The sequence below is a fragment of the Nanorana parkeri genome, unplaced genomic scaffold, assembly GCF_000935625.1.
Source record: "Nanorana parkeri isolate BGI_ZX_2015 unplaced genomic scaffold, ASM93562v1 scaffold536, whole genome shotgun sequence".
In the NCBI taxonomy this organism is placed as follows: Eukaryota; Metazoa; Chordata; class Amphibia; order Anura; family Dicroglossidae; genus Nanorana; species Nanorana parkeri.
In genome coordinates this window covers 857,858-870,462 of record NW_017306804.1, presented here as the reverse complement: position 1 = coordinate 870,462, position 12,605 = coordinate 857,858, and the positions used below count along the sequence as shown (strand labels likewise).

The 12,605-nt window shown below is 42.7% G+C and overlaps 1 protein-coding gene across 1 annotated transcript in view; it reads right to left on the bottom strand.

Annotated features, from left to right (window-relative positions):
- Positions 1-1,050: 1,050 nt before the first annotated feature.
- The window catches only part of RBM27 (RNA binding motif protein 27), a 66,700-nt gene continuing 55,145 nt past the window's right edge, over positions 1,051-12,605 (bottom strand). Inside the window, exons 21-23 of the mRNA XM_018561654.1 lie at positions 12,190-12,381; positions 2,311-2,421; positions 1,051-1,309 (exon numbers count right to left, since the gene is read on the bottom strand). Coding sequence (XP_018417156.1) covers positions 1,226-1,309; positions 2,311-2,421; positions 12,190-12,381 — 387 coding nt within the window. The 3' untranslated portion in view covers positions 1,051-1,225. The remainder of the gene's footprint in view (positions 1,310-2,310; positions 2,422-12,189; positions 12,382-12,605) is intronic.

The window sequence follows — 12,605 nt, the reverse complement described above, 5'->3', positions numbered from 1 at the left end:
TTCATGCTCCCTCATTACCAATGTAATTAAATGCATTTTTAAGATTTAACTCCTGTGTTTAGAATCTGTAAACCAATGTTTCCCAAATCACTCCTTGTTAAACTAGGGTTTACAATAATGCAGGGGCGCACAGATTTTTAAAATATCCCATGGCTGAAAAAAGAAAAAAAAAAAGCTTTGTGACATCAGCTGATTAGTTTGCACAGATTACTCAGGGAACCTTTCTAGGGAAGCTAAGGTGAACGTCAGATCATCCTTAAAAAGCATGAACAGCTAGTGCCAGCACTGGCTGACCAATACTTATGTGTTTTTACAGCTCTGGCCTTAGCTGAGGATCAAATACGACAACTAAGGGCACAACTGTCCAAAGCACAGAAGGACTCGTCCGCTAGCATGCTACAAGTTGACACCTTTTAACAGGATGTGAGCCAGCGTGCCGGTCAACTGTTATTTATAAGATAACCAGCATTCTATTTTTACAAACATAATACTTTATGTAGCTGACAACGACCTGGACAACCTGACATGTTAGTAGCCCTAAACAACGGGGTTTGGTAAACACTGATAGAATAACAGATTCGGGTGCATTAGACAAAGTCTCAGCCATCGTTCATTACATATTTGATCAATTAAGTAGTGGGTTAACAATATATTTTTGAAAATTTAGCAAAAAGCAAATAGGTTTCTGGTTTCCATTGCCACTTGCTCAGCCACTGGAGCGGGGAAAATGGGTCAATGTGGATTGAGAGTTATATCATGTTCCCTAGTGCTGCTTATGTGCCTTCGAGTAAGTAACAAGCATCTGTAAATTTATAAAGGCATTGGATTTGAGTGGCCCATTAACTTAATACTGAACTACTGTGACACTATACAATTAAATATTTAGGTTCTACTCAAGTTGGGTCAATTTAATCTTAAAAAATAAAACTATGCATTTAAAGACTTTCAAAAATATTTCACTCTACTCTGTATATAGGACCACATTCACAAAAAAAGAAAGAAAAAAAAACACAGTCTCTTGCCTTTGGCTTTCATACAAGTGTCGCTTATTCACTGACTTATACAATCAATGGATTTACTTTCCTCAATAATGTGGGGAGCAGAAAAAAAAAAAAGAAGGTCTTGTTTGAATCTGACTGTCTTCCATTTGTGTTCCAATGGTAAAAAGTTCTGCAAACACTCTTTAAGAGGGAAAAATATAATATGTACAATTCTGCTGGTTTCTTTATCTCCTCCAAGAGCGGGACTCAGCTTCCTCTTCGTCTTCATCGTCATCTTCATGAAGAAATGGATCTGACGTTTCAGCCTCCTAAAAGAAAATTTTCCATTTGTAAAATATAAAATGGCATATATTTAAAATGCTTCTGAGATCATTTAGAATTCACTGACAGGTGCATTTGAGCTCTTTCTGACCTGTTTCATGTGGGTTTTGCATTCCTGTAGACTTGTATAGGAATATAAAACCTGAGTGTAAGGAATAAAAGCTAGTCAACCTATTATTTAGCAAGAGATGTAAACTATTGTATATTTTAAAGTAAGAATAAACTTTCAGCTAATATTGTAAGGTTAACTTTAAAAGCTAAATTTCCAGTTTAATTTTGGAGAGTTTCCATGGCAATTTGTGTTTATTCAATGAGAGAGCATTTGTGAGGTCAGATACTAATGCTGTAAGAGAAGACATGGTCCACAAATGGCATTCCATTTCATCCCAAAAGGTGTTCAAGAAGGTTGACCTCAGGGCTCTGTGCAGTCCACTTCATTTCCGACACAAAAAGCTAATTATGTATTTCCGATGTCCTATCCTCCTGTAGGCGGAAGTATAACCTGAAGTTGAAAGTCTTACTGTGTCCCTCAAAGTACGGGAAATATTTTTTTGTATCATTACTCAGTCAGATAAATATGAAATTGCAGATCCATATATTTCATATACACTACATGCTGGTGAGGTTCTAAAGTCTTCAGTTCTTCAACACTTTTGAGAGTGTGATTTGAGCCACTGCTGTTCACCTCTATTCAGAACACACTCAAAGCTAAATGATTACAGATGGGGCAAGGTCTCTAGTTCACACTGCTCTGACTGGAATCTCAATTAGAAAGTCACTGTCCAAAAGAAAGAAGCTATTACTGGATTGTCCTGCTATAAAAGCTCAGGACGCTCTCTGCAAGAAGACTTAATACCGAGAAAAAGTACATAAGATACGTTTATAAGCTTGCAAAAATTCACAAAAAACATTTTCAAAACGAAATCAATAACCATTATAATTTCCCAGTAAACATGATTATTACAGGCACTGAACATTTAAAATATACCTCTTCCTTGGACTCTTCCTCCTCCGCTTCAGTGGATATGGAAGGAGTCTTTGGTTTGTGCCAGCACACTATTAACTTTCGACCTTTAAATTTTGACCCTTGGTTAGCAGCCTAAAAAACAGAATGCCACAAAATGAATGTTAGATATTTTATTGTGCGGAATGATTTAAATAGGGGACCTCTTTACTCATTACAGTTTATCAACGGTTCAACCAAGATTCACACATTTTCTAACAATCTTAGGTGAAAGATGTATGCATCTTGGGTGATCGTGTGAAACCAATGATAACAGACCGGACTGTGCTTATGTTTACTGAATTGACTGGAAGGACAAATTAACAAAATTTGCGGGAGAAAAACTAGGAGGTTTTACATCAAGAAAAGTTACTTTTCAGTGTAAGAACAATTAAAACACAAAAAAGGGTTGACAAATCAGGGTAAGATCAATATCCCACAATAAACTCAACAAGCAAAGCATCTTTAGTATAAAAACACACACTTTTTTTGTCTAATTCACAGGGAACACCGCAGTTCTAGGGAATTTCAATACCAGTCACAAAAATGGGTTGTTAATCAGATAAGCAACAAGCAGGTAATACACCGACCAAACCCAACCATGGCTGTCTTAAAAAAATAGAATTTTGTACTCATTGTAGAACCCATTTCTTGGGGTCCATTGAGGGACACATGAGTTTTTACCTTTGGGTTATACTGCCACTTACAGGAGGTTTGGATACTGGCAAACAAAAAAATGTATCCTCTGGTTTGTAGGGGGCAGTAGCAAGATCAAGATCATAAAAACAGAGGAGTGGGACTTGTGTCTCTCAAATGGATGTAAAGAAAAGGATTTTATAGTCGGAAAATCCTATTTTCTTTCTCGTCCATTGAGGGATACAGGAAATCTTAAACCTTCAGGTTGTACAAAGACAGTCCAACTGAAGGGTGATCAACAGAAAAATAACCTCCAACAAGCCCAACATATACAAGTATACTGTGGATTGCCTGCAGCTGAAAAGCCGCTTCAAGTCTATAACCCCCCCATGTAGTAACAATAATATAAAACAAGACCAGGTGGTAACCTAGCATGAGCAACCAACGCCTGATGCCAGAAAAAAACAAAACAATAAAATACATAATTAGAGGAGATGAGTCTTACAGGAGAGGAAGAACCCTGATCTATAGGCCATAAGCTGGGAAAGGGGTCTGCCTGATCCAGCCAGAAGGGTGTAACGAAACTAGAATCCAATAGGGACCAACCGAAGATCAATAGTGAGAAAAAAAGAAAAAAATAGAAAAAAAACTTAGTCTGAACCGTGGACAGCAAGGAGAAGAAGCTCCCCTCTGAGCGCTGTGGCTGGTAAAAGGATGGAGATCAGAGCCAATCAGAAGGCGGCCCTCAACTCACCCGATACCATTTTGAGTCCAAGAAAACAGGGTCCCATGCATTAAATGGCTATCAGGACACACATTTATCTCACCAAGGCGATAACTACGAGGGAAGAACCCTTAAGGTAAACTTAGGGCAGAATTGCTTTCAAGAAGTGTAACGGCAGATCCTTAGAACATAGAGAACCAAGGGTCGATTCCACAGAGACAGCATGGCCCTATACAAGGGTTAAAACAAAGCATAGAAAGTAGATCTCTTAACCATGGTTTTGCAAGAAGAATGCAGACTTGATAAAGCCGAGGACCAAGCTCAGCTTCCACATATCTTCAAGGAAGCAAAACACCTTTGGGATGAAAAAGAAATAGAAACCATGCTGAAACATTCTGCCTAGCTTTGATCCTTGAAGAGTCACAGGTCTAGAGATGCTTCTGACTTCAGATCCAACAAAGTCTTCAAGATTTCATGAAGCAATAGTCAGGAACCTTATAAAGCCAGCAAAGGACACCACAGGTTCTCCACACAGGAGGTCGTCTAGGTGTCCCACAATTGGCTTTCTGTGATAAGGCCTTAGGGTAGACCCCAGAAGCAGCACCCTGAAAAAAAACTGGGGGTGCAGGGGCAAGAGTGAAAAGTCAGAGCCCTGGAAGGACAGTGTTCAGTAGGCACGTGCCCTAGCTGACCACAGGGTTCAGGGTGCCCCCCGTGGGGAGGGAAAGGGATAGTAGATCCAACGGATACCAAGCAAGACGTTAGGACTCTCTGATCCAAAAAGAGGGAGAGGTTTCATCTGGGGGAGAGAATGGTGACCAGGTAGAATTAAAGCTGCCAAGACCAAACTGGCACAATGATCTCTTAGTCCAAAAGGGTCAGAGGTGGATCTCCCAATTTGTGGTGACACAGGTTGAAGGCGAGAAGCTGGAGAGCTGGGGGTGAAGGTCCTGAACTATTACTATCTGCACCTAATTGGCTGAAGGGCAAACTACCCAGGAGTATGCAAGGATCAACAACTGTCCCCCAACTTATGCTGATGATGGCTTCTCTGAGGGTTTAGCAGGCTTCTTATCCCAGACCTTGTGCATTGCCAGAGAACCAAGTATGGGAGGCCTAGGTGTGCCTACTAGAGTAGAGAAAGAAGCAGGAGACGGCTTAGCTGACCTTTCTCTGACCTCCGGGTAAGGCATGTGGGTGATCTCTTGTGACACCATTAGGAGAGTTTGAGCTGGGGTCACCCACCCCCTCTATGTCTTGAAACAGACATTTTAATAATGCTCAGCAGTAAAGCTCAAGGTACGAGGCAAGGCCTCAAGTACTTATAAAAACCTATATAGCTGGTAGCCATTAAAGTGATATTAAAGTTAGAAGTTAGAAGCCATTTCAAATGCTGAATTAAAATCACTTACAATGAATGCTGCTCCTCAATGTTTAAAAGATTGTTTCCTGCAGAAATAGCTAATCCCGTAAGCACTGGCCTTGATATCCTGTTTTAGGGTGGCCCCTTTCCCTTGAAGGGTCCTATGGAGCCACTCTTGTGTGTGCTTGTGGAGACGCGCACGCAGCTTACTATCACATAGGCACAGCAAGGCAATACACTCCCCTTTTGCCTCTTCCTTCCTCCCTTCTCCAACCTAGTAGATGGACAGTTGATGGAGACTGCTCTGTCTTTTGTGATCTTGTACCCGACAGATAATTCAGGGAACCGGAGTTTAGAGAATTGGAGCCAGTTGTTCGGAAAGATGATGATTGTAAGTCCTTAAGCAAAAATGTAAAGAAATACTTTGCTGGGTGATGTATATTTGTCTCATTATTATTGTTATGTTTGTTGTTTCATTATTTATTTTTTTTGTTGGGCGTTTAAGGGTCAGATAGCCAAAAGGTGCCCAAAGTCACTGAAGTCAAGCAGTAGGAATGGAACAAAGACTGAAGTTGCACATAGCTCTTTGGATGCAACAGCAGTGGGAAGATGTTGCCACAATGCTGATTGGCAGGAAAGAGAGCGTGAAGAGCACATTACTCTCCACTCAGTGGATGATGTCAGGGCTCAGCCTCCCAACATTAACTTTCTGCAGTGTAGGAAGCGGCAGAAAATGGGCATTTTGAAAGGCACTTAGCGGTTTTAACAAAATGAGGTAGCTCCTAGTGCTCAACCAATACAGCCCACTCAAAGAGTGAGTCATCAGAGCCAGGGCAAGTGATGAGGCAATGCCATTGGCTCTAGACCCGGAAAATGTTCAGCGGCTAACTTGTTACCAGACTGAGGTCTGGAAAAGTGCTTCAGGTGCAGCCCAGTGCCAAAAGGTCACTTCCATGATAGCTCCGCAATGTCCAGCTCTGTCTGTGTTATCAGAGACCAGCTCTAGCAGCCATACAGCAAAGAATCTTGGTTAAAGAAAAATATTAAATGAATAATAGGGTAAAAACCTTTCCCAGCAATGGAACAAAAGACATCCTTCCTCCTATGACACTGGCATACTGGTAGTAGGAGGGGTTATCCTGAGCTGGCCTAGAGCTTTTTTTGTTTGCCAGTGTCCAATACTCTCATAGATGGCAGTATAACCTGAAAATAAAACATTTCATACGTCACTCAACACAAGAAAGAGAAGGTCATTTTTTGTACTCGCTGTAAAATCCTTTACAATGAGCTCACTTCAGACTTCCATGTATAAGCCCTGCGCCTAGAAGGATGGACACTAAGCAAAAGCAGCAGTGCACTTGTTCTGCACAGGTGTTAAAAGCACTGCAAAAGCTAGAACTCAGGAGTAGTTATAAAAGGAAGCCGAAGCAACAAAACTTCCATAAACACAGACTAATGCAGTTGTCACAAAACCAGAACAGATGACTGGGAGCTGATCTTTGAGAAAAGGATTTACAGCAAGTACAAACAAACCTACTTTCCGTTATGTTTTGGCAAACTGATTTCTGAGGAAACGGGGCAAAAGAATCTCTAAAAAATATTTATAGCATAATTTCCCCATTCAGTGATAATGTCTTGAAATACACATGAAATTCATATATATAGTTCTCAAATCTGAAATGACCAGTGAAGAACAAGCATTCTGTGAACTGGTTAGAGATGCAAGGTAAAACAAACTAGACACCTGAACCCAGTTTTGTCTTGTGCTCTTTTGTTTCTATGGGCCCTCATTCAACAGGGCATGGTCACAGTGCTGAGGGCAGGTTCCCAGCACAAAACCGCAATGCTTACATGTGGCAGCACAGAATAGGGCCAACCTCTGTGCTGCCACATATATTTGTAAAGCCGATGGGAAGGGGTCAGTTTTAATGTTCATTACAGTAGAAATGCAAAAGTTTGCCCTATAGTGATTAAATAATACACAGCTGCTCATTTTTTCATTTTTAGACTGAAATGCAGTTTACACTAATATAGAATCTGTATAGTGTATGTATCTTTTTTATCACAGCAATGCCATAAAGTTTAAACAAGTAAAACGTAAACTAAAAAGGGATTTTTGTTTGGTCTTACTCAAATGTATTCTAAAAAAAATTCTGCTTACACTTTCAGCCTCTTGCCTTGTCTTGAACGTTAAAATAACAGTCGGCGGAAATTCCTCTTCTTTCAAATCATCAACTTCACCAAATTTCTATGATTTAGAATGAAAAAAGAATTTTACAAGGTGACAGTAAAAAGACAATATTTGCAATACCTTTGCAAATGTACTTCCCAAAATAAATACATATATCTCGGAGCATACTGTATAAATGTGAATTGGTTTTGGTTCAAAAACTTCCAAGTTTTTGGTGCTGATATTTCAGGCACCCAATAATTTATTATATTATCCTTTTATTGTTCTTAGTAAAAAGGGGTAAAGTTGTGGATAATCTTAAGTTTCCAGAATAAGGTCAGTAAACTCTTTTAGGGGTTAATTTAGCATCAGGGATTATGTTGGGGTTTAGAGGGTTACATGATAAAGGTTGATTGAAGGTTAAAAAAAAGGTACACATTGGGAATAAAAGTTAAATACATCTGTTGGTAATTTGAAACCAGCTTTGGGACAAAATACAAGAAATTAAAAGCTACACATATAGTACCATACCAGCCAATTATGTTTGGATTTGGGTTCAATTACTTTTATTTCTTTTTTGTATTTTGCCTTCATTCTAACAGTAATCATGATGCAACTTATTTCTTGCCAGCATTTTGTTCATATGTCCCTTTAAGTGTTGCAGCTCTCTCACGGCATATTATGCCGCCTGACAGTCACTATTTTTGTTGTACTAATGTGCTCTAGCCACTTGTCTTACTGCTGTCCTCTGCCAGCCAGTGTCCTGCCGTTGCTATGACATCCATTGATACGGCCGATACCACGCCCGACACTGGCAGGTACGGCCTATCTAGCTGCTTGTCTACTCCTCAAGGGGTGTGGCCGAGTCCTCATCATTCGTGACATGTGCAGCTTCCCCCATCTCAGACGAAGCGGCTTCCACCAGATGGCGTTCTATGATTGGTCCTTGGGTGGGTGCAAGTCTGGTACCTTCGACAGTGGCTGACCACTCTCCGTTGCTGCCTAATGGCTGTTACACTTACTGTCAGTGGGTATTGTAACTCTAGATCCATGCATCTTGATGATTGCTGCACACATGGCTGGTAATAGAACTTTCCTTATATATGCACTGTTTATTTACCTGCATTCTTATTGCCAACATCTTGCTACATGATTACTGTATTTTGAATGTTTTTGGAGGGAATGTGATGTCATGATGATGTCCGAGAGACTTTTGGTTTGGTTCACAATCATTGTTGGTGTGTATATAGATTCCTGTGTTTCACTTGCATTGATCACTTGTTTGCCTGATGAAGGGGATCCTGTGAGACCCAGAAACGTTGTATAGAGTGTTCTACTTGCAACTAGTACGTTAATAAACACGTAGTGAACTTGCTTTGGAGTGCCGGTGTCCATCCTTTACTGATATTTTGTTGGAAGCCACCCGCTGCACCCATTCTTCATTTTTGGAGCAGCAGCTCTGAGTGCGATGGATACACGGACTGTATTTACCTGACGTGACACAACCTTTTATATTTTACCAAAAAATTGAGTAATAATTGTTTCCTAACATAGGGAAAACAGTTTCAGTACGCTTTTCTTTATAAAAAATAAAATAAATATAAAATGAATTTCACTATGACGTTGCATGACTGAATAGTCAAGAGTAATGCAGCGCTGAATACTGAAAAAATGGCTTAGACTGAAGGGGGCTTAACATCCGGTCTTCAAGTGGTTAAACAGCTATTACAGGGGGGCGTGTCCAAGATGGCAACCGGAGCACACGTGTAGTAACTGTGCTCCGCCACCTATCCTACTATCCTGTTTCCCCAGGCCCCGTGGAGCGCTCGAGTGGACGGTGGATTACACCCAGATCAAGCCCTGATCCCGGGGGTATGTCTCGGGGGCGCCGGAGGTCATCTACGAGCCGCCCTACTACCCCTCAGTCTCAGCCGGCCCGTGGACTGAAACAGCCGCGCGCCAGAATGGCGGCCCAGCCGGAAGCTCCGGAGTAGGCCTTGTCGAGGCCTGCCCAATTCACAGCGGTGATGGCAGTGATCTCGGGGTGCCAGAGTGCGCTGACGGCCAAGATTGACCACCTGCAGTCGGATGTCGGTCTGCTCCGGAGAGACTTGGACGGCTTTCGGGACCAGGTGGCGGCGGAAGGTAGAGTGGGCGAGGTGGAGGATGTTGTCGGGGCCCACACGGCATCCTGCAGACTAAAGTTAAGGCACTGGAGTCCCGGGCGGGGGATGCGGAGAACCGCAACCGGCGCAGTAATCTCCGGGTGTTGGGTCTGCCGGAAGGTATGGAGGGACAGGACCCACTCACCTTTGCTGAGTCCCTGATTCGATCTCTGCTCCCTAAGGCCCAGCTTACAGCCTTCTTCGCAGTTGAGCGGGCCCATCGCATGCCTTCTATCCGAGGCCCCCCGCGCACTTTTATTTTCAAGCTCCTGAACTTTAGAGACCGTAATGCTATCCTGGGAGAGAGTGCTGGGAGAGCTCAAATACGAAAAACAGCAAGCTACTTATTTTCCCGGATTACTCAGTGGAGACCCAGCGGCAACGTAAGTCCTTTGACTTGCATCCTGCAGACTAAAGTTAAGGCACTGGAGTCCCGGGCGGTGGATGCGGAGAACCGCAACCGGCGCAGTAATCTCCGGGTGTTGGGTCTGCCGGAAGGTATGGAGGGACAGGACCCACTCACCTTTGCTGAGTCCCTGATTCGATCTCTGCTCCCTAAGGCCCAGCTTACAGCCTTCTTCGCAGTTGAGCGGGCCCATCGCATGCCTTCTATCCGAGGCCCCCCGCGCACTTTTATTTTCAAGCTCCTGAACTTTAGAGACCGTAATGCTATCCTGGGAGAGAGTGCTGGGAGAGCTCAAATACGAAAAACAGCAAGCTACTTATTTTCCCGGATTACTCAGTGGAGACCCAGCGGCAACGTAAGTCCTTTGACTCTGCTAAGGCTGCCCTAAGAGCCAAGGGGATCAGATACAGCATGCTCTTCCCGGTGCGCTTGCGGGTGCAGGATGGGGAGGCTGCTCGCTTCTTTACTGATCCGGAGGAGGCCTGCAAATGGGTCGAACATCTGCCCAAAACCTGAGATTTCTAGCCGCTGTTTGGATTTCTATTAAGGGGGGAGAAGGATGGACCCCTCTCCTGTATATTCCGGTCCGGGAAGGTTGACTCTTATGGTTCTATTTTCTATATTTGTTATCCACTATTCTTTTTGAGTTTGGACGGCTACCTTCTTTTTGTTATCCCAGACCTAGGACCCTTCGATCTACGGGAATCTATAGTGTTTTTCCTGGCCCTCCCCCTAGACTCTCGTATGGCATTGGATACCCCCTTTACGACCAGGGAGCTGGAGCTAGCAATCGCCTCCCTAAAGACGGGCAAAACGCAGGGGCCGGACGGATTCCCGGTGGAATACTACAAGGCTCATGTCGGGACGGTCACAGGACCCATGCGCACAGTGTGGGACAGGGTGAGGAGGGGACGGATGCCGGAAGGCACTGTCTCCCCGGAAACACCACTTTGGGGAAACCCGAGCTTGGCTCATTTGCTCTCTGTCCCGGAGCCCCACTCCTTCCCTCTCCCTTTTCTCCTCGGCTACTCCTGCCCTTCTGATGCTGACCTGGTATTCCTTTTCATCCCCCTCTTCGGCCCCCCTTTCTTTGCTGGACTGCTCCTTCCCTCTGCTCCTCTCCCCCCTCATCTTACTCCTCTCCTGGACCCTATGGGGGCCTGCCCTCAGTGGTCTGGCTGACGCTGGGTTTTGTTTTGGTAGTGTCCCAGAAACAGAGTGTAATGATCCACAAGTCGATTTATTTTGATGTATTTGTCTACTTGTATCTGTATCTTTATTTTTTGAGTTATCATTATTGTATTGTCTTGTACTGACTACTGAAATGCGGAGTTTAGAATGTTGATCTGTAATTGTCATCGTCTTACTGTGATTGTTTTATGTATGAAAATTCAATAAAAACTTTACCTGTTAAAAAAAACAGCTATTACAGAACATTTTCAATAGTATATTTAAAAAAAGAGCAAATAAGCAAGGTTCATTGTTAGGATTTATATACATTTTGAATGCCTTGTAGTATTCAAATGTGAACACTTTCTGGCAAAGTCAATATAGGGGTTTGCACAGCTCCACCTTCCTGATGAACCAATTTGGCCAGCATTCAAGAGGTGGGATAGCCAGCTTCCAACTCATCGTGGACTTTTTTCTTTACATACAGAGTGCTCTTACATTTTGGCCTCCTGCAGAGCTAAAAAGAAGACCTTTCAAAGTCAATTGGGAAAATAAATAATGAGAGATATGTGCAGCCACCACTAGATGCAGACAATTTTAGAGATTAGGTTAAATGATAAGCTTATCAATTAGGTAAAGATTAGAGGTCAGGGACTATTTAGCTCATGTAATATTTACATGTTTGTGTCACTAAATGACCTGCCTCAAAAACTATAGCTGCCAATGCTGAAAAAGTATGTATTGTTCATTTAAGATTCTGGTGTACAGACACAACTCACAGCAGGAGTCTGCCCATGCCACCGACCCTGCAGATTAAATTCCACCATGCCTATTCCATCTTAACAAGCCATCAGATTTCTCCTGGCATGATTTAGTACTTTAGTTAGTGGTTAATACTGCTCCTCACACTGACAGAATTTTATGCACATCTGCCTCTGGGTAACCTCTATGGGATGTGGATTCAGGAGCACAGAGCAAACTACACTTTCCGTTATCAGAAGGAAAATTTCTCATCCTCCACAGAGATGCCTGGGGACCGCAGAGGACGCTGTTTAGCCACTCGTGCACCACTGACTTCTTAACTATTTGGGACATGAAGCAGATTTTAAAATAGCAATAAACTACAAGGTGGGACAGGGTGTGTATACGGAAAACAGCAGCTATGAAGCACAACTTGCACTACTGATCATAGAAAGATATTAGTGAAATTGATTAACATGTTTAACTTACAGCAAAATGTTGCATCAACTCCTCCTTTTCTTTCTCATAAAAACCAGAAATTGATATTGTTTTGGGTCGATGATCCACACTCATATGATTTAATGACCCTCTACCCCTTCCGCCACGACCTCGTCCTCGCCCTCTGATTTGGGTAGATATAGACTTGCCCCGTCCAGCAGGCAAAATTCCTAGCCGAGCAGCCTGTACAGATTGAAGGAGGGGGAAAAAAAAAGTCAGTCAAGCAACTGTCAAGTTTAAAATAAATTTAATAAGACTACAGGAAAAAAGTGAAAGTCAACCAGTGAACAGCTATCCAGAAAAAAACACAACTGTGCAAAGTTTCTTGCAATGTGCGACATACATTTCGTGTGTGTGTGTGTGTGTGTGTGTGTGTGTGTGTGTGTGGGTGGGTGTGTGTGTGTGTG